The sequence below is a fragment of the Propithecus coquereli genome, unplaced genomic scaffold (genome assembly GCF_000956105.1).
Source record: "Propithecus coquereli isolate 6110/MARCELLA unplaced genomic scaffold, Pcoq_1.0 Scaffold306, whole genome shotgun sequence".
In the NCBI taxonomy this organism is placed as follows: Eukaryota; Metazoa; Chordata; class Mammalia; order Primates; family Indriidae; genus Propithecus; species Propithecus coquereli.
Genome location: NW_012148686.1, coordinates 1,146,295 through 1,167,926, shown reverse-complemented (window position 1 = coordinate 1,167,926; position 21,632 = coordinate 1,146,295). Strand labels below are relative to the sequence as shown.

At 33.7% G+C, this 21,632-nt stretch overlaps 1 protein-coding gene across 2 annotated transcripts in view; it reads left to right on the top strand.

The window, feature by feature from the left end:
• Positions 1-21,342, top strand: part of NUPL1 (nucleoporin like 1) — a 36,845-nt gene extending 15,503 nt beyond the window's left edge. Inside the window, exons 8-16 of one of the 2 annotated variants that reach the window (XM_012649893.1) lie at positions 1,337-1,402; positions 1,700-1,874; positions 6,087-6,166; positions 8,156-8,274; positions 8,690-8,772; positions 11,976-12,177; positions 17,506-17,604; positions 19,278-19,373; positions 20,967-21,342. In XM_012649893.1, coding sequence (XP_012505347.1) covers positions 1,337-1,402; positions 1,700-1,874; positions 6,087-6,166; positions 8,156-8,274; positions 8,690-8,772; positions 11,976-12,177; positions 17,506-17,604; positions 19,278-19,373; positions 20,967-21,136 — 1,090 coding nt within the window. In that variant the 3' untranslated portion in view covers positions 21,137-21,342. The remainder of the gene's footprint in view (positions 1-1,336; positions 1,403-1,699; positions 1,875-6,086; positions 6,167-8,155; positions 8,275-8,689; positions 8,773-11,975; positions 12,178-17,505; positions 17,605-19,277; positions 19,374-20,966) is intronic. The other variant, XM_012649894.1, reaches the window with a different exon arrangement.
• The last annotated feature ends 290 nt before the right edge of the window (positions 21,343-21,632 follow it).

The window sequence follows — 21,632 nt, the reverse complement described above, 5'->3', positions numbered from 1 at the left end:
ATATTTTTTTAGTTGTCCAGATTATTTCTTTCTATTTTTTAGTAGAGACTAGGTCTCGCTCTTGCTCAGGCTGGTCTCAAACTCCTGACCTTGAGCAATCCACACGCCTTGGCCTCCCAGAGTGCTAGGATTACAGGCATGGGGAGCCACCGTGCCCGGCCTAAAGTATCTTTTTAAAATATATAAATTACTATGCCAGCGCTATTTTATTTCCTGATATCTTCAGTGAAGAGGGAAAGTACCCTCCATATACATATATATGTTTGAAAATAATCATTGTTTTTAATTACTAATTGTCATGATCTTTTTTTTTTTTTTGAGGCAAGGTCTCGCCCTGGCACCCAGGTTGGAGTGCAGTGGCATCATCATAGGTCACTATAACTTCAAACTCCTGGGCTCAAGCAATCCTCCTGCCTCAGCCTCCTGAGTAGCTAGGGCTACATGCACACGCCACCACACCCTGCTCATTTTGTCTGTTTTTTTGTAGAGATGAGGTCTTACTATATTGCCCAGGCTAGTCTCGAACACCTAGCCTCAAGCATTCCTCCTGCCTCAGTCGCCCAAAGTGCTGGGATAATAAGCATGAGCTACTTCACCTAGCAGGATTATTATTTTTATGACCAATTATATTTTCTCATTTAATTTCTATTATATTAAATAAAGCATTTGTAAATAAGTGGTCAGGTTCACTCCTCACAAACATCTAGTGTATATTTTAGCCTACTGTGAAAATGAAGGCAATGAGAGAGTGAAATCTGCCTATAGTTATGAAATGTAATTCGTGATTCCATTATAACATGTCAAATTTCACTTATTCCTGTCCTCATGAAATATTTGTGATTCCTTTAAGCTCTCCCTAGGTCTTATTTTGTCATTACAGTGCATATTGAAGAACTAATTGAAGTTATAAAAAAAAATTTGTGTATCTCATGAGAAGTTTTTAGGCTCTCTTTAATGATTGCTTTAATATTTTTGAACGGAATAAAATGTCGGTCACAGAATCTTTGAGACAGAAGGAACTTAGTTCACCATCTCACCCTATCTGTAACATTTTCTGATTTTTTTCTTAAACATTTAGTCAGATGCTTTTAAGTGTATTTCTAATAGATGCCAGTCTTCTTAGATAAGAAATCCCTATGTAAAATGAATTGTTAAAATTATTTTATAGGTCAGGAAATTTATTGTTTTTTATGAAGAATTTGAAAGCATCCAAAGAAGCTATAAGTGGGGAACATTTGCTATATTTTTTCATATCTTAGTACATACTCTAGAAGAACTAAGCTGTCAACTTTTTAAAATCTCAATGATTTTAATACATTTGTGGCATTTTTCTTAGGGATAGTAAAGCACTGAAGGATGAAAATCTACCTCCTGTCATCTGCCAGGATGTTGAAAATCTCCAGTAAGTGTCAAACATAATTTGATAACTAATACACGAAGAATTCTAGAATACATTTTAAGGGGAGCATCTCTTCCTCCAGTTTTAATGCTGCCTGAAAACAGAAAATAGAACAACAGCAATTAAAATTGTGTAGCTACTATTCTGTAAAAAAAAGTGTGTGAAGTGTGTTGAATTTTTAGTTTTTGTTTCTTAAAACACTTGGACTCTGACCAACCTATCTTAAATGTACTGTTTTTTTTGTAGGAAACCAAAGGTGTATTTTTTTAAAACTCAGTTTTGTTTTGTTTTGTTTTTAAGGAAATTTGTGAAGGAACAAAAACAAGTCCAAGAAGAAATTAGTAGAATGTCTTCAAAAGCAATGCTTAAAGTACAAGAAGATATTAAAGCTCTGAAGCAGCTTCTGTCATTGGCTGCCAGTGGATTACAGAGAAATACTCTTAATATTGACAAATTGAAAATAGAAACTGCTCAGGTATACTAACTGACAGCCATGTTACCATAGGGGTTTTTGTTTGTTTGTTTTATTTTGTTTTGTTTTTTTCCAGAATGGAAATAGGGTTTTTTTTTTTAATTAAAAAGTGTGATACAGACATAGTGTAAGAAAACCAGATAGCTCATATCCTTTTACATTGCTATAGTAATAATAGTTACTAATTTTTATTGTATATAAGACAGCATATTAAGTATGTTAAAATCTATTAAACCAGTTTAGTTTTCCTGAAAGCCCTATAAGGTGGATGTGAGCATTGTTATCCTCATGATATAAACAAGAAAAGAGGCAGAGAGCTTTGTTAATAAGTTGAAGAGCCTGGATTCAGACCCTGGTAATCCACCTCTAGAACTTATACTCTTTACTTTGTTTCGTAAGAGTGCCTTCTAGCTAAATTGATCTATTGCGCAAGAAGAAAGCTAGTTAGAAAATAATGTGTTTTAATCTTTCAATTATTTAATAAAAGTTATTAATATTTAATAAAAATTATACCATGCTATGTAGATACTAGATTTGACTGATGACTTGCTAGTCTTAGAAGTTCTTAGTTAATAAAAACAGTAATGAGATGAATATTGTCTGTCACTAAAGTCTCCTTGATGTTTCTCCATATGGTATATATATAATAGATATTAAATACAATATGTAGTTCTTTTCTATATCAGTGAGGAATGATGATATACAAACTTGTAGTTTGTATATCATAATTGTAAAATATACTTGATATCATCATAGCAGCCCAGATATCTTTCTCTAAAGTTTTTCCTGATCTGTTAGTGAACTTCATGTGGTATGCCTTTTTACTGTGGGCTTATCAGAATGCTGTGCTTTTCACAAATGAAGGGATAATATTTTAAGTAAAAAAAGGTACTTATGTGTCTTTAAATCAACTGTCAAAGAATATTTCATGATCTTTTTACTAACAGCATGTTACTAAAATAGCTAATTTGAAAACTTTGTTCTCAGATTTCCTGGTCTCTTACAAATTCTTTTGTTAAATATGAATATAGTAGTACAGATTGAGCATCCCTAATCCAAAATCTGACTTTTTGAATGCCAACATGATGCCACAAGTGGAAAATTCCATACCTGACCCCTGTGATGGATCGCAGTCAAAACTTTGTTTCATGCACAAACTTATGAAAAATACTGTATAAAATTACCTTCAAATTGTACGTATAAGGTATATATGGAACATAAATGAATTTCATGTTTAGATTTGGGTCCCATCCCCAAGATATCTCATTACGTATATGCAGATATTCCAAAATCTGAAATCCAAAACACTTATAGTTCCAAGCATCTGGATAAGGGATACTCAACCTGTATTGCCCTGTGTTTCCTACTTACTTATTCTTCCTTTATATATCATCACATATGTACTTTCTAGTAAAAAGAAAATGTTAGTTAAGTTTTTAGACTGGAGAATGTTCGGACTCTGGTTAAACATCACATAAAAATTTCACGTGTGAAATATGTGAAGTGACATAAGTTATATAGAAAAGATCATTAGAAAATAATGGAGGAGCAAACTTGAGAGAAAGAAATAAATGGAAGTGAATGCTATAATGGGTCCATTGGAACTCTAAAACTGGATGATTCCATTCACAAATATTATGGAGTAGCTGATACGGAACAGATTTGTCAATATCCTTTTAGAGATAAGATGAGACCTCTAAAGGTACTAAAAGTCTGAGAGGGTAAATGAAATAATAAAAGATTAAGAAGAGTATAAAGGTGGCAAAGGAAGAAGGGGGTAGGAATCAGGGTTTCCTTATGGAGAAATCATCTAAGCTGAGTTTCAAAAATTTTATAGGATATATAAAAGAATTTTGATCCAAGATTACTCTTATTTCAATATATAGGAGCTAGTACTCTACTGAGAGTCCTAGTGAATTACCAATTGAAAAAAAATTCTGACTCCTTTGTGACATAGTTATCAATCTTATTTAACCCTCCAACTTTTTCTTCAAAGAAAGCCTTTCTGGGAAATAAAAGCAATTCTGGAGTGAGGAGTGATGTAGTCCAGAATCATATGGAAGCCAAGTCTTTTCATACCTCATTTTTTGGTAAATAGCTCAAGAGTTTAAATAAGTAGAGTGGTTAGTTGTTTCGGGATGGGGTGGGTGCTGGATGGTTTATTGAAGTTACATTGCTCTCCAGTCATTCAGTGAACATTTTTAAAAGGTCTGTTTTGTGCCAGACACTTCAACAGGCATTAGGGATCAAAAGACTTACAATATTAGAGAGAAAATTCAGTCAATCAGGTAGTATGTTCCAGATACAAGATATCATAGGGGCACAAAGGGCTCCAATGGGCACTTTTGTCATCTGTCCGGAGAAGGATACCTTGCATTGAGTCTTAAAATATATGTATGTGTTCCCCAGGCTGATGAGATGGAAAGACAGTGAACAAAGGCATGGGGACATGAAATAGGCATGTTTGAGGATCTACAAGCAGTTTAGTATTATGGGATTCCCAGCCTGACAAGAGTCAGTCTTAGAGAGGTAGGAAAGGGTCAGAGGCTTGAATAGTCCAGACCTTTGGAGGACATTTGTACTAGAGTGGGGTGGATTGCAATCCTGAGTTGAAGAATGAAAGGGTAGAGGAAAAACAGTTAAAGACTTAGCTTAGCGGTTTAATGAGGGAAAGAGGTTGCTACAGGGAATATAAAGTTAAGATATTCTTTTTAAAATAAAGAATACTTAGTGATTGAAAAAGCAGTGAAATTATCGGAATGTGGAATGTAAGCGGGTAAAACAGAATATGAGTCTTGAAAGACCGTGGGTTAGAACAGCAGTCCCCACCGTTTTGACACCAGGGATGGAGTTTCAGGGAAGACACTTTTTCCATGGATGGGGTGGGGGGGTTGTCGTCTCCTCGCCTCCACCTCGGATCATTAGGCGTTGGATTCTCATGGTGAGCCCCCAACCTGGATCCCTTGCACGCGGTTTGCGGTGGGGTTCGCCCTTGTGTTAGGGTCTGCTGGCTGCTGATCTGATGCGGGGCGGGCCTTGGGCGGTGATGTGAGTGATGGGGAGCCGCACCTGTGGATGCGGGTTGGGGCTCTGGGCTTCAGGGCTCCAGGCTTCGCTGGCTGACCCACTGTTTGCCCCCTGCTGTGCAGCGAGGGGCGGGCATAGAGGATAGAAATGACATTGAGGAATAGTAGAAGGCAATATAAGTGGTTTAGGTGTATAAACTTTAAAAAGAATTGGGCTGCCTAGATTCAATTCTCAGGTCTTCCAGTAACGTGGCATTGGGCAAGTTACATAATGTCTCTGTAACTCCACTTCTTCATCTGTAAAAAGAAAAATATTATTTAGGAATAATCAAGATAATGTAAGTAAGGTCTTTAGCACAGCGCTTGGTACCAGTAAGCACGCTGATGTTAATTGTTGCTAATGTCAGCTTCAGTGTTACTACTTGCCTTTAAAAAAAAATAATATTTTCTGCATTTACATATTAAAGACTTTTAAATAGCAGCATAATCTTTTCACTGTGGATGAAATTTGCTTCATGAATCCTACAGAAATCCATAGGTTTTAAAAATAGATGAGCAGCTCATTATAATTTTATCATAAAGTTTATTAAAAAGTGTAATTTGAGAGCCAGTGCACAGCTGTAGTCCCAGCTACACAGGAGGCTGAGGCAGGAGGGTTGCTTGAGCCCAGGAGTTCAGATCTAGCCTAAGCAATAGTGAGACCCTGTTTCTTTAAAAAAGAAAAAAGAAAAGTGTAATTTTTAATCTTTCGAAAGAGGTTTTAGCAAGTTGTAGAACAGCTTCATCCATAGTGTTAACACATTGACTGCCTTACTAGAAAAAAATTTTTTTTCCTTGGGTACATGGTGTTTTATTACGAAAATAGAATAAAAACTTTGAAAACTAAATGATCCTTTCTAATTTAATTAAAAAAATTATTTTTTATTGTCTTCTGTGCATGAGTCATATGCAACTTGAAATAGTTCTCTCTCTCCAGGTGAAGATACATGTGAGTTACATATGCTTCACAAGGCCCCGGGTTCAAAACTAGTGTGAGTTAAATACAACTCACACAGCAGTTAATGTGTTCTTACAGCATGACTCTACAACAATGACATTGTTTGAAGTTTCAGTCTAGAGATGATTGATATTTTTAGCCTAACTCTTAACTGGCTTTTTTTTTTTTTTTTTTAAACATCTGGTATGTTAGGAGTTAAAGAATGCTGAAATAGCTTTAAGAACCCAGAAAACACCACCTGGACTGCAACATGAAAATACAGCTCCTGCTGAGTAAGTTATTGGATTTTTTTTTTTTAAAGAAATGTTTCTTGCTTTAAGAAAGCAGAACAGTAATAATATACAAGCTAAGAATTTTTAGTTTACTATATGGAAAGACTGGGTTAAGTAAGCACTCTATATGGATTTTAAAATTTATTTTTCATGATAACTCTAACAGGGTTTTTCTGAATTGTCTACATTTTACTGAAAGGTAAGTGAAGTCTAAGATCTGAGCTTTCTACCACTATAATGCAGTTAGTTACACTTTATGTAACTGGGTCTATTTCACTTTATTAAATTTTGCATGTAGTGGAAACTTAATTTTTACCCATTAGGACCTTTAAATTAAAAATAATTTTGTGATAATCCCATCCTTAAACAGGCATACTAAGTATGGTTTAACCCATTTACTTATTTGCATACCATTTATTTACACAGGTAATATATATTAAGGAAGAAAAATTAGAAAATGTAGATAAGTAAAAGAAAAAATCCACCTATAATCATATCACTCAGCTTGTATATCCGTCTTGTTTCCATGCATGAGATATGTCTTTTCTCTGTTTTAATATCCTTCCATGCTAAGACAGATAATAATAGCTAATATTTACCAAGTGGTTACTATTTGCCAAGTAGTAGTTCATCCTTTATCCTTTATCACATGTTTTTCACAAAACCTTTATAGCTATTATTATTCCAATTTTAGTGATAAGGAGACTGAGGCATGCAGAGGTGAGTTGTGAGTGGTGGAGGTCTATCTGAATCCTGGTCCCTCACTTTCTTTATTCTTCTAACTTTTTATTGTGATATAATTTTAGACTTACAGAAAAGTTTCAAGACTAGAACAAAAAATTCCCATATACCTTGCATTCAGATATCCCACATATTAACATTTTTTACCATATTTCTTTTGTTCCTTATTCTCTATATGTGTGTGTGTGTATATATATTTTTACTCCAGTTTGAGGTATTTACAGAAATAATCCTCATTATGCTAAAATACTTTAGTGTGTATTTTTTGAAAATAAGGGTAGTCTTTTACTTAACCACAATACAATTATCAAAATCAGGAAATTAATGATGACAGTGATACTCCTATTATTCAGATTAGCACGAGATGTGACTGTGCACTGGACTTTTATCATTTTGTCCTGTTATTCATGCCACCGTCACAGCTAATTTTGCACAAAGCTTTCACAGTTGCCCAATTCTTAGGTAAAAACATTCAGATTCCTTTGCATGCTATTCAAGATCCCTTTTTATCCATCTAGCATCATCTGTGGTTATCAGATGTGCTATCAGAGTAGTAGCAGTAATCACATGTGCTTTCCATAGTATACTATAATGTTCGCAGATTACAAATTTGATTAATTTAAGAACTTTAAGTACTTGGTTGTAAAATCTGGTTGACAGTTGTACTTTTAACCTTATAATAAACTTAATTTAGACTTACAAAAAACTTGCAAACAATAATAATACAAAGAATTTCTTTGTTACTTGCCTTGTTTCCCCTAGTGTTAACATATAACTATAATATAATTATTAAGAACAGGAAACTAACATTAGTGCAATATTATTAACTATGCAACTTACTGAAATTTAACAAATTTTTCTTCTAATGTACTTTTTCTGTTCCAGGATCCTATTTGGGGTTCATGTTGCATTTATTTGTAATTTCTCCTAAATCTATTCCAAGCTGTAGTATTTACTCAGTGTTTCCTTGTCTTGGATGACCTTGATACTTTTGAAAACTATTAGATTATTTTGTAGAATGTTCCTTAATTTGGATTTGTCACTCATGATTGGAATAATACCTTGATAATTTACAACATTTAGGTTCTTGGTCTAGTGATAATATCTGTGCCACTTAAAGATACATTATATCTTCAAACAAATTCAAAGACCCTACTGAAATGGGGATATTTACTTATTTGGTATTTTGAATATAAAGAAAATAATATTTTAAACATTTTTATCTGACTTTTTAAATGTTTTTTATAGCTACTTCAGAATCTTGGTTCAGCAATTTGAGGTACAGCTTCAGCAGTACAGACAGCAGATTGAAGAACTAGAAAACCACCTCGCCACTCAAGCAAATAATTCACATATAACACCGCAAGGTAACATGCTTACTATGGTAATTCTTTTGATATTTTATTGGTAGGGGAGAGATTAAACTGTGGTTATATAAAAGGTATTTTAAATAGCTATTAGTGGTTGTCTTAAGCTGCTTTAGGAAAATTTCCTTAAAGGTCCTTGATTCCCTGAAAATATAAGATGCTTTATTATATGAATTGTTACTGTAGTAACAAGAGTGGGAATCTTAGAGCCTTTTGCTTCCTCCCCAGATTACTGATACAGATATCCTCCTCTCAGTCTGCTCAGTCTGTATCTTCTCTAGCCACGGGAACATTGATAGACTATTTTTCTCCTACACATTCACTCACTATGCCAAGAATTGGATTCAAATAATAGAAAAATAAAATTGATTGTGCTGTATATATATTTTGGTGATAATATAATTTTCTTTTATAGATTTGTCAATGGCTATGCAGAAAATTTATCAAACATTTGTAGCTTTAGCTGCCCAACTTCAGTCTATTCATGAAAATGTAAAGGTAAGTTTTCATTGCCAGTTCATCTGAGTATCTAGACGCAAATATTTGTTTATTGGAGACAAATGTGTCCATACTTAGTACAGAAATAGCTAAAATGACATATAAGTGAAAAGACAAAAACTACTATAATCCATAATTATATCCAGACACAACCATTGATAATATCTATTCTTTTTAAAAAGATCCAAGAGCCCCATACAATCTATTATTTTACCTTTTTTCAGTAGTGTATCGTGAATAACCTCCCATGTTAATACACATTTCCACAATATCATTTTTAGTAGTTATGAAAGAGTTAATTGTATGCTCGTGCAATTCGTTGAACTCATCTTCTGTTGTTGGACATTTAGGTTGTTTCCATCGCTTTACCACTATAAATAGCACTACAGAAAATAAGCATTCTTAGTAGCAAAATCATTTTGTACTGCCTTAATTCTGTGTGTGTTTTAGATGTTTACTGGACACTGCATAAAAAACCCACTTACAACATTTCTCCCTTCTAAATACAGGGAATCACTGTGTTTATTAAATAATGTAAATAAAATGACCTATCACTGAATGTTTTGACCCTCATGTAATAATGTTAGTTTTTAAAATTTATTTAAGTGAAATGTTAAATGTAAGTACACTTTTTCCAACTAACCGAACAAATGTACTTAAATTCTTTCTTAGAGTGTACGTGGTCCAAAAAAACCTTTAAAATTGAAAGCAGCCCAATTTGAGTTTAAATAAATTATTAACTGTGGAAAATAGAGTTTAATTGAGATTACTAACATTTTCATTTTTATTTTAATCTGATTCATGATAACACAATTTTTTTGAAAAGTTAATAAATTACCCCATTTTTGAAATGATAGCACACTTTAGAACTTTTGCTTTTAGTAAATTTAAAACTCTAGACAAAATCTTTAAAATAATTTTGTTCTAAAGGAGGAATTTTTGTCAGATTTTTTTGAAAGTTTTATTAGTCTATAATGAATGTTACTTTAATTTTTTAAACTCCTAAAGATGATTCAACATTGGCACTTTGAAGTATGTGTTGTGCAGATTTTAAAAAAATTTTTTATTATGAAAGCTTTCAAATACACACAAAAGTAGAGTACCGGCCGGGCGCGGTGGCTCACACCTGTAATCCTAGCTCTCTAGGAGGCCGAGGCGGGCGGATTGTTTGAGCTCAAGAGTTCGAAACCAGCCTGAGCAAGAGCGAGACCCCGTCTCTACTAAAAATAGGAAGAAATTAATTGGACAACTAAAAACATATAGAAAAAATTAGCTGGACATGGTGGCGCATGCCTGTAGTCCCAGCTACTCGAGAGGCTGAGGCAGGAGGATCGCTTGAGCCCAGGAGTTTGAGGTTGCTATGAGCTAGGATGACGCCACGGCACTCTAGCGGGGGCAACACAGTGAGACTCTGTCTAAAAAAAAAAAAAAAAAAAAAGTAGAGTACCATTATAATAAATGCTTAAGTACCACCACCTAACTTAAACCATTATTAAAATCCTGCTTCCCACACTCCACCTCCCCACCATTATTTTAAAGCAAATCCCAGATGTAAATACATAAATGTAAATGTTTTTTCAATGGCATTTTCTCCTGTCTGGTTTGGAAAATATACCCTTTTCAGTGACATGGCCATAAAACAATGAGACTGAGATTCACTTTCTTAGTAAAATAGCCCCAGGTCATGTTGAATAAACTTAACATGAAATTTTGATCTACTCTTTTTTTTTTTTTTATTCATTCCCAAGAATCAAAGGATGTTCCGTGATCAGATTTGGTATGGCTGCCATTTATTTCCAGCTTACTTGAGTGAGCAAACTACCTATAAGTTCTAGACTTATCGAAATCTCACAATAGGTGTTTTTTTGTTCCTTTTGTTTTTCATTAAATAATGTGTTGAAAGAGGCTTGAGCTACCTTATCAAGCCAGGCCTCACTGACATTAACAAATTTGGAAGTTTTAGCAATTAGGTATATAAATCATGGCTGATTTCAGGTTTTTGGGGGTTTTTTTATTTTTTAACTAATTGTCTTTACAAGTTTCTAAGGTGGGTCATTGGTTCTCCTTATCTGAATTAGAACTAAAGTATATGGGATACTGATGGCAAATATTGTATATGTATGTACATGGAATTGCACAGGAAAAGGAAGAATGGGTTTGGGGGAGATCGCTAATAAGTTTTGTTTTTCTTCCGTCAGGTGCCCTGATTCTGACTTTGCATTTTCCCCAATTTTCAGTTCACTTTAGTGCGTTGTAAAGGTAGCAAAGTTTATAACTGGAATGTCAAATACTGACATTCTTCACACAAAGATGGTGATAACTTTTATATACTATAAATAACAGTAAGATTTCTAAGTGCCATACCTGTTGTAATCAAAGAGCCTAATATTTATTAATTTCTGCTAAGAAAGATAAGAAATATGGAAATTCTACACCTCTTCAACAAGTGGTATATAAAACCTGTTTATAAAGTAGGCTAAATCTTTAATGAAAGTATTAAATAAGTCTAAAGTAAAACAATCATTCCTATTAATGGCCTTAATGAAAAAATGTTGCATTTGAAAAAGCAGCCCAGTTTATGAATTTAGAAATTTTTCTTACTCTGGAGTTACAAATTCAATTTTTAATTTTTATATTTTGGTTTCAGTTCATAAGCTCAACATGAATTGTTCTCATTGTACAATAGTCAAACAATATCAATAAAGCAGAGCCCCTCATTGTGTCTTCCAAGTGCTCCCTGCTGAGACACGCCATCTTATTTTAGCGTGTGTCTCCCAGGCCTTTTAAAAAATACGTAGTTAGTGCTTGCTTTTTAAAAAAGCTGTTTTAATCTAATGGCTGTGAAAAAGTTGGACATTTGAGGGGAATAATTCATGAAGAACTGGAATATTGAATATTTCTTGTCTAAAAGCTTAGCTGACTCATTTTAAATGGTCTCATGCATCCAGAATATTTTAGACAACGTATTGTAAAGATATATGACAAAAATAGGGAATAAACTATCCAAAGAGTGATAGAATTCTCATACTCATCACTTCCAATGTGCATTACTAGCATTTTAATTTGCTGTTTAGGTGGAATATATAATTTGGGCAGTATCTTTGAACTGTCTTTGGTAACTTACTTCATAGTTACATTCATTCACATATTACCGAAGTCAATGAGGAACTTGATTAGCCTTTTTGTGTTTTTTATTCCTTTAGGTGCTCAAAGAACAGTACCTTGGCTACAGGAAAACGTTCCTGGGAGATGCTGTAGATGTGTTTGAAGCCAGGCGAACAGAAGCTAAGAAGTGGCAGAATGCACCCAGAGTCACTACTGGACCCACCCCTTTCAGCACCATGCCAAACGCAGCAGCCGTTGCCATGGCTGCAACACTTACACAGCAGCAACAGCCTGCTACAGGTCTGAATGCATTCAAGTTATAGCTTCTTTCTGTTCAAATGCAGAACATTTATGTGCATTTTTATAAGTCTTCCTTTTGTGTGAGCACTGAAGAAATTTCTATGAATAGCTGTTCCAATACAATCTAAAAATTGTGATGGACACAATTATAAGCATACCTGATAAAAACGCAGGGTAGTCTTAGCAATAATTATATATCAATTAGATACTGAATATTGTGAATTTACTTAATGTTATTTGCTGTATTGCTATAAATGCCCTTTAGAACTTGGTGTTTCACTACTGAATTACATTTAAAAATAACATTAGCTTCTAAAATCATGATTGTATCATTTATTGTTTTAAAGTCAGAGATAATCCATCCACACGTTGCATTTCTCTTATGATACTGATAGATGGTGCATTCTTATTTTCCTTATACATAGTGATTACAAAGTACCCACATTCAGGATAAAGAATGTTTTTATTGACTGAGGGTGTGTTGAAGATCAGTAGTAGGTTTGTTTGTACATATGTTGCCTGGAAACCTAATACAGGCCCTCTAAACCAGCTTTGAAGAAGATACATGGTAGAATTATTTGTACTTTTTTAAAGTGAACAGAACAAGTAGCAAGAGCAGGAAAAAGGTGTTTTGAGATGTGGATTGCATGTTAAGGAGGACCTGGGAAGTTGAGCAGATGAAAATAATTGGTGACATACTGGAAAGCAGATCATTTTAGTTCTTGGTTCAGTTCTGCTTCTAATCAGAGAAACATTGTTGTGGTCTAGTTCTATAGTGTTTGTTTGGTCCTATGTCTGTCGGAGATTGTTACTTGTCTTAACTCCTGTAGTCCCTTTTGTCAGGTTTGAAGTTTGACATAGAAAAATATAGTATTAATGGATATTTATCTTTTTTCTTTAATCATCTATAAATTTTTGAGTGATGCTTATTCTATAGTATTTGTCTTCTGAATTCCATATAGTCCAGTAGTAAATTATAATACAAAAAAAGTAAAAAGTACATATTTATATTGCATTCAGGCTGCCTCTACTGGGGAAGCATTCTCTGGTTTTCACTATTGGCAGTTTAAAAATTGTTCTTCACATTTGGAGATGACAGAATTTACTTGCCATTAGTAAAGGGTCGATGATGGATTTATGCCAAATCCTCCACATTCCATGGCTGGACCCATGTGAATAGTGGCTCACATGAGCACTTCTAGTAGCTGCTGGAGTGTAGGATTGCACTCTTAAGTTATGGAGGGAAAAAGTCATTATGGGATTGATTCCCTCAAAGAATTGATTCCTTCAAAGAATCAGTCCTATAATCACAACCATCAGTTCTCATGATTATTTAACCAGCTGATCAAGCCAACAATAGTACCAGTTTACTTTTTAGAGCCAATATTAATCCTAAAGTAGATCAGATAAGTGTAGGTTTGATTAAGTGTTCTTTAAAAATAGTGGATTTCCATTCTAATAAAACTTGACAAAAGTCACTTATATAAAATGTTATAAGTGAATATATTCTGTGGCAAATACCTAAACTTGAAGCAAAACCTCCTGTCAGGGTTTTTTGTTTTGTTTTGTTTTTTAAACTTTCCTACGTAGACAGTCTTATCTTGAGATGTTCGTGGGTTTTCACTCATACATTTTGGTCTCACAGATATATGAAGATATGTGTTCATTCTGTTATTATGAGTGCCTGCTGTGTGCGAGGCTTGGGGAACACAAAGTTAGACAGCGTAGATGTGCTCTTTGCCCTCTGTGGTGGTAGAGAATATTAGCTTCATTGGGAGCCATCATCTTGAGGAGCCTTTTGCTCATAGGCTCTAATTTTGTCTTGACTTTTGCCAGGCTTTGGGGAAGTTGACTACTTTCAGTGTTCCCTACAATTTTGAAGTCCACATAAGGGCTTTCTAATCAGATGGCAGGAATTGTAATTTATCAACCTAAATAGTCTTGAAGTGTTCTCACTTTGAGTTGTATAAATTCTTAGAACTGAGAAGCTAACTATAGTGATAACAATTTTGCATTGTCTTCTCTTTTCCCCTTTGTTTCTCTAAAGGTCTCCCAGGCTCTGTGGTCCATTTCTTTCTATCTTCCCAATCAGAATGTTAGTTATTTAAGTCACGTCACCGTGATTGCAAGATTTATGAGCTCTGTTAAGATACGTATGTAATGATTTTATCAGTTATAGCCTGTTTAGACCGTTTAGACAAAGCTAGATAGAACCTGTATGCTGTTTTTATACATCACTGTTGATCTCTACAAGATTTATCCAAGGGATTTTGCTTTTATTTGCATATGGATCCTTGACTTCATTAACGTTAATATGAGTACAGAGCAGATAGCTTTTTAGACTGCTACCTTCTGAGGGTGGTTTCTGTGGTATCTTTCTTGGAGGTGAAGGAATGTACTTAAATGACTTCTTGATCCTTCTTCAGTTATTTTATTTAATGGAAAAAATATGTAGTAGGGCTTAGGCATATGTGATTTATGGTTATTTTCTCTGAAGGCTAAAGAGAATTGATGAAGAACCAGCAGGCTGTTTAGGTATGAAATGAGCATCAGTACATGGATAATTTAGTTACATGTTGGCAGATATAGACACTTGTCGACAAGTGTTTCCCAATCCTAAAAAATGTAAGGCATTTACATTAGGCTTTTCAGTATAATTTTAATTTAGGATAGTTTTTTTAAGCAATGTACCTGGGACTGAGTTTTGCTATTGTGTTTTGAAACTTTTAAAAGTTCTTGATGTTTACATAATAACACTTCTTATGTGATTTAGCTGCTGTTTTAAGGAGAGCCAAGACATTTTGTTAGGAATTCCTATTTTCTGGCTTTTAGTGTAGGTTTGGAGATTTAAGGTGTAGTGTTAAATAGGAAACTTTAAGTATCTCATCTTAGTTTCTTGTGGTTTTGTGATTTTGTTGTATTTAATAACCAAAGGAACATTCCCCATTAAATCAGTGAGTAAAATTTTTCAAACTGGGGAAAAGATATTTTTTGTTTTTAAAGAAAAACTATTATTTTATTATAAAATATGACTTAGGAATAACCATACTAATTACATTAGGCATTTTGAATGATCATGGAAAATTATAAAAAAATTTAGCACTTTAGTCCTTTTCCTGTGAATGCAGTTTTACTCATAAGAAAGTAGAATTTATTCTGGAAAATATGATTTACAGTGCTAAACCTGATTTTGTTGTGTGTGAATATATTATATGGTAACTTTTGTAAAATGTTACTCTACATGAAGATTTCACTTTGAGCAATCATTGGTATATATCACTACTAACTCGGTTTTAGTTATGGAACTAAGAACCTCTCATTGAATGACTTCAGATTTCAAAGCAGACTTCTTGAATTGTTTACGTGACTTTTGCCTGAAGGATTTAGATTCTGCTTTCTAATAGTGAAACTAATATATTATGGTGGCCAGAGTGTAATATATGCTAATACTTTGGCATGGGACATATTATCATGGGTTTTTACTATTAAAAAATGTTATACATTTGCCTACTAGTTTTATAAATGATGTTGCCTTCAGAATTTGTGTGAAGGTACAAAATTCAAACTATCATGTATCTGTTGTGCAATGGAAAGTCTTGTCATCGTTAGATATGAGTTCTTGATTACCTGTATCCTGAACACTGATGATTAGAGAAACTATGTTCTATTGCTCTTAAAAACAGACCCACACACAACAAAAAGAATGCTATTTGAGTAACTCTTATGACTTGTAAGGCTGAGGGCTGTGGTGTGCATTATTCTTTAGGGTCTTCCACCAGCAGTGCCTCCTATTAACATGTGAAACTTTTAAGTCTCTCAGTGTTAAAGAAACTGGACATGTGTTTTCTACATATTATTTTTATTAGAAATCAGAAAGTAATATGCTTGATTTCTTTTTCCTATAGTAACATTTTACAAAAGAGCTTCTAGGCAGGTATTTTATTCTCAAATTGATCCCAAACTGGATGTAAAAATTTAAATCCTTTTTTAATTTATTTTTTTAATAGTATTATAAGAATTCTGGCTGCTATTAGTTGTTATTCTTTATTTTCTGGGTAGAAGCTATTTGAAAAGTCCAGTTTCTGTCCCAGTGTAGCAAAATGTAGTTCCTCAGTTGTTTTTCTTTAAATGCTTTATAATTTCACACTACCTTTTGAATATATAAACCTCATTCTTCATTGGATAACTTGAAGGCTTTGATTTCTTTAAAAGTTTAAATTTTAATATGTATATTACTTTGGCAGTTCCCTCAACTTTGAGATGCACTGATCACTGTGCTTGAAAAAGACAATACTGAAGATTGTATTATGAAATTTATTGAATAATTTTCATAAATTATTTATCAAATGAGAGATTTTTAGATTTTTGTATTCTGCTTAGTTAAAAACAAAAAGTAGTCAAAAAGAGAGGCTAGTAAGTTTGATGCTATTCTTGCCAAACAAACTCAGCCAAAATCTTTAAAGTAATAAATGGGAAAAGGATGACTAATCGTTCTGCATCTGAGTGCATTTTCCAATATGTTGGAAAGAAACTTCTGAATTGAAATCTTGAATGTATTGAATCTGTGAAGGTACACAGCGGTGCCTTTGTAAATGTTCATTATCTATCTTATTTAATCAGGTGATAAGTGGTGTGATGTAGCAGAACTTAAGCATAGAACTCAATTATCACTTTTTGTGAACAAGTTGGAATTGTCATGTTACTGTGTAATTGATTTGCTTTAAAATGAACAATAAATTAAATAAAATAAAACATTGTCTTGTTTTTTATCTATTTATTTATATCATTTATATTTCATATAAGAAATCATGCCTAGTTTTTTTGGGTACTTACTCTTATGAAGTAACATGATAGTTTTGCCATGTTAGTGTTGGTCTCTTTTGATCAATTGAGACTTGACTCTAACACTAAGGAGCTTGCTTTAAAAAAAAAAAGGTGAAAACCTTTACTGATTATACCAACTAGTTTTATCAGAAAACGAGTGGGGAGATCTAAAATAATTCTAGAAGTAAATCTAAAAGAACTGTAATTTTTGTGATACATTAAATGTTTCAAATTATTTAGTAGATTAAACTAACATTCAACTTTTGTTGTGGTAAACTTCTTTTCTGAACAAGTTAATCAGAAGAATTTTTTTTTAATTTTAGATAGGTAAAACAGTTGGGATAGATAAGTTAGCCTGAAGAAACATCCTGAAAACTAAGTTTTAACAAATGGAATTAGTTAAAAGTAATTACTGTTCATTTTTTAAATAATTTCATAAAGAAACTTTAATCTTGAAAGAGTAAGGCAAATTTGTTTCCCCCCCCCATTTTTTTTTTATACCAGGGCCACAGCCATCTCTGGGAGTTAGTTTTGGAACGCCATTCGGCTCAGGTATTGGCACTGGCTTGCAGTCAAGTGGCTTAGGTTCTTCAAACCTTGGAGGTACACTTTAACTTTTCTCATGTTTCATTGAATATATTTGGATTGATACTAGCCTGTAAAAAACGTCTTTAAGAGGATCTGCTGCTGTTTTGGAAGTTAAGGTTCCATCTGGCAAAAACGATTCTCCAAATATAATCATTGCTTTCTGGTATTAGATTTAGAATAAAGAATCATTCCATCTTTTGTGAATAGGAAATATAAAAAAGTATTAAAATTAAGTGGTAGGGATGTACATATTTTCGAAGCAATATGCTGAAATAGGAACTTGAGAATTACTTAGTTTTAATAAACTTATTTCTAATTAAAATTTTAAAAATTGATAGTCTTCATATTAGTTTGGAGTTCAAACTATTATACTTCTGGATGACATACATGCTAGTCATTATCTTTTTTCTGAAAATGAGTACTTCAAATGGGGAAATTATTATAAATTGAACAGCTCAACTTCTGTCCATTTCTAAGCACTTTTGGCATATTTGCATATATACATACTTGTGTACATAAGCAATTAAGCTTATTTTGTTAACTTTGCAAATTAACTCTAGTAAGGTAAGTCCTCTGCAGAAACACTATGCTAAATAACAAATGCATTCACAATTCTCTGATACGGATAATTGAAAATTGGTTGTATTTAGACAAGCATATTATAATGTAATGAATTAGTGTCCCTTGTTTCCACTAAAATGTAAGGTGGGAGGCCTATCAGCTATTATGGTTATTTATTTAACATATAATATTTGTTTAATATATACAGAGTCTGTTCTGTATTAGCAATTACAGAATCATGGCAGGCAGCATAATTCCTATGATTTAGAATCCAATTTGCGATCGTATTTCTTAAGAGTTACAGGCAGTGATACTATCAAATTCAGTGTTTTAGATAAGCTATTGCAAAATAACCTAAAAAGAATTTGAACTTTATTTATGGAGCACCTGGCTCTTAGGAGAGTAGAAACTGGTCTTAAAGTACTTAGAATCTCTTCATGACTTTTGTGTGATGAAAAATATTTCTTTTTTTAAATTGCAAAAACAATATTCTTAAGAGAAAAACATGATGCCTCCACCCTCAACTTCTCGCTGTTGCATTGGCCAGTACTATGGAAGGAAACCGTTGTTAAGGAGTAGATTTAAAGTGGTTGACTGTTATGTGGTGATGCAGAGTTTTTCAGTGGTACAGATTCTTAATCAAAAATGCCTTGGTAAAGAGCAGAGGAAAATTACCATGTGGTACTCAGTGTTTTTACATTGTTGTATATGTCATGCTTATTTATGAATTTGGTTTTTTGTGGGTTTTTTTGCAAAGTGAAACACTCCTAAAGTAGAAATGTTTATATTATAACTGTTTGACTAAGATCATACTTGAATGGTCAATAAAATTTCTAGCACATTTGGGAGAGAAAATACTAATATCTTGTTTTTTATGGCCCTGTTCTTTAAAAATTTTTTGTTGTTGGGTCATAAACTTAATATAAATAGATATAAATGTTTTATTTCAGAATTAATCTGGTTATTCTAAAAGTCTTAAGCAAAAGAATGAATAGATTTTCTTAATAAGGCCATGTTTTTCAACACTGTACTTATTAGAACTTTGATAACTTTCGATTTTACTTGTCAGTATCCTTTGACCTGTGTTTTACGTACCATTGTGTATTTCTCTATTACCCTTCCACCAGGATTTGGAACTAGCTCTGGTTTTGGATGCAGCACCACAGGGGCCTCCACATTTGGATTTGGAACAACAAATAAACCCTCAGGAAGTCTTAGTGCAGGTTTGTGTGTTTCTGCCTGAATTTCAGGCAAATTTAAAGGTGCAAATTATTTAATTTAAAAGTGTTAAGTGTTGTTATTTCCAATAATCCAAAAAGATCCCTGAATCAGTTTCTCCTCCCCCCCCCGAATGCAGCATGTGTGCCTAACTAATCATTTAGCTTTCTCGCTCTTATAAACTAAAGGGCACGTTTGTCAGATATTTCTAACAAGACTTCTTAGTTTGATTTAAAAAATCATTATATCTTAACTAAGTAGAGATTCATTTGATCCCTCATGACTGACTTCATGGTTAAACAATTTTCTTTATTATTGCAAAAATGAGCCTATCATTGTGAAAGTTTAACCCAGGTTATTATCATTACTCATCCAGGAGAATGATTTGTATTCCAGAGATGTTCTTCAGTTATAAGTCCCTCTGGTTTTCAGAGTCTTTCAAATGATGATTAATTTGGTTCCTAGTTCATCTTTGAAATAGGTATAATCTTTTGACTCTTGCAGAAAATCCCAAACTCCTTCACTTTTGCATTTACTCTGTATTTATAATTAGTGGCTTGCTTTAATGCGTAATGCTTAGGGATAAATAGCATGTCTAAAATAATGACAATACTGTTAAAGATGTGTTTAAATTTGGGGAATTTGAAGGAAGTTCCACTTAATACTAAGCAGTGTTTAAAATTAGCAGTTCCAGCAGAGTAAGATACTAGAATTGAGTGGTATCAGAATTATAATCTAAATATTGTATCAGTTAATTAGGCAGTAGTAGTACTTGATCTTAATTTTGCGAGAGCTCTTATAAAATCAAAGCAGTAAGTGCTGCTCTTTAGTGTGTTCATTGTCCTGAACATTGTAGGTAAAGGCTTTCTTGGAGGACTTGGGATGGCAAGAGTTGGTCCAGATGTTGTGAAAGTCTCCCTTCTACGTGTTGATAAAATGTTTTTTTTTTTTTTTTTTTTTGAGACAGAGTCTCACTCTTTTGCCCTGGCTAGAGTGAGTGCCGTGGCGTCAGCCTAGCTCACAGCAACCTCAAACTCCTGGGCTCAAGCAATCCTCCTGCCTCAGCCTCCCGAGTAGCTGGGACTACAGGCATGCGCCACCATGCCCGGCTAATTTCTCTATATATTTTTAGTTGTCCAGTTAATTTCTTTCTATTTTTAGTAGAGATGGGGTCTCGCTCTTGCTCAGGCTGGTTTCGAACTCCTGAGCTCAAACAATCCGCCCGCCTCGGCCTCCCAGAGAGCTAGGATTACAGGCGTGAGCCACCGCGCCCGGCCGATAAAATGTTTTTTGTGGGGCTGAAGGAGGAAGGCACCTTGACGTATATAATTAACAGAAAAATTTCTGGCAACTTGAGGTTTTCTATAGATTTCACTTATTTGTGCTAAGGTTTCTCTTTTGGCCTGCATCACTAAACCTTCTGTCTTTCAAAGGTGCCACTTAGTTGTTAGCTAAATTATTTTCCTGTAAAATTTCATGTTAGAAATTTAAGGCCTTAAGCTATTCTTACAGATAGAAATTTGCTATTCTTCCTCGTTTTTTATATTTGTTTTTGTGATTTAACTTCTGATACGAATATTTTCTTCCCTAAACGTAAGGCTTTGGCAGCTCAAGTACATCTGGGTTTAACTTCAGCAATCCTGGCATCACGGCATCAGCTGGTTTGACATTTGGGGTGTCCAATCCTGCCTCTGCAGGTTTTGGAACAGGAGGACAACTCCTTCAGTTGAAGAAACCTCCAGCTGGAAACAAAAGAGGAAAAAGATAAAAATATGAGTTGATGTGTTGAGAGAATCCATATCAGCACATTCATTCTATAAGTCTATTTTTCTAATGATGCAGTAATTACATTGCATCCCAGGAGATTTAATAAAGTTTTGATATTTTTCCCTACTGTGGAATTTGAACTTTGTTCATGTTTGCCATACTGAACATCTTTTTTCCCATGAATTTAAAAACCTAGTTGTGTTTTTGTTGTTAATTTGGTTCTCAGTGTAAGAAATGTTCAGATTACATCACTGATAATGGTAAGAAACCATTAGCCTAAAACCTACTCTCTGACCTAGTGTTAATAGCAATGTTTTTGTTGATAAGGTTTACATTATGTGAATATATGCACATTTGTTTCTTATACAAATGGTATGAACTGTAGGGCCTATACTAGAATCAGTTTGTTCCTTGATAAAGGCCTTTTGAATTACACTGCAGGGCATCTTGTGAATATGTGTGTAAATATATACAGAATAATACACACAGTTGTGTGT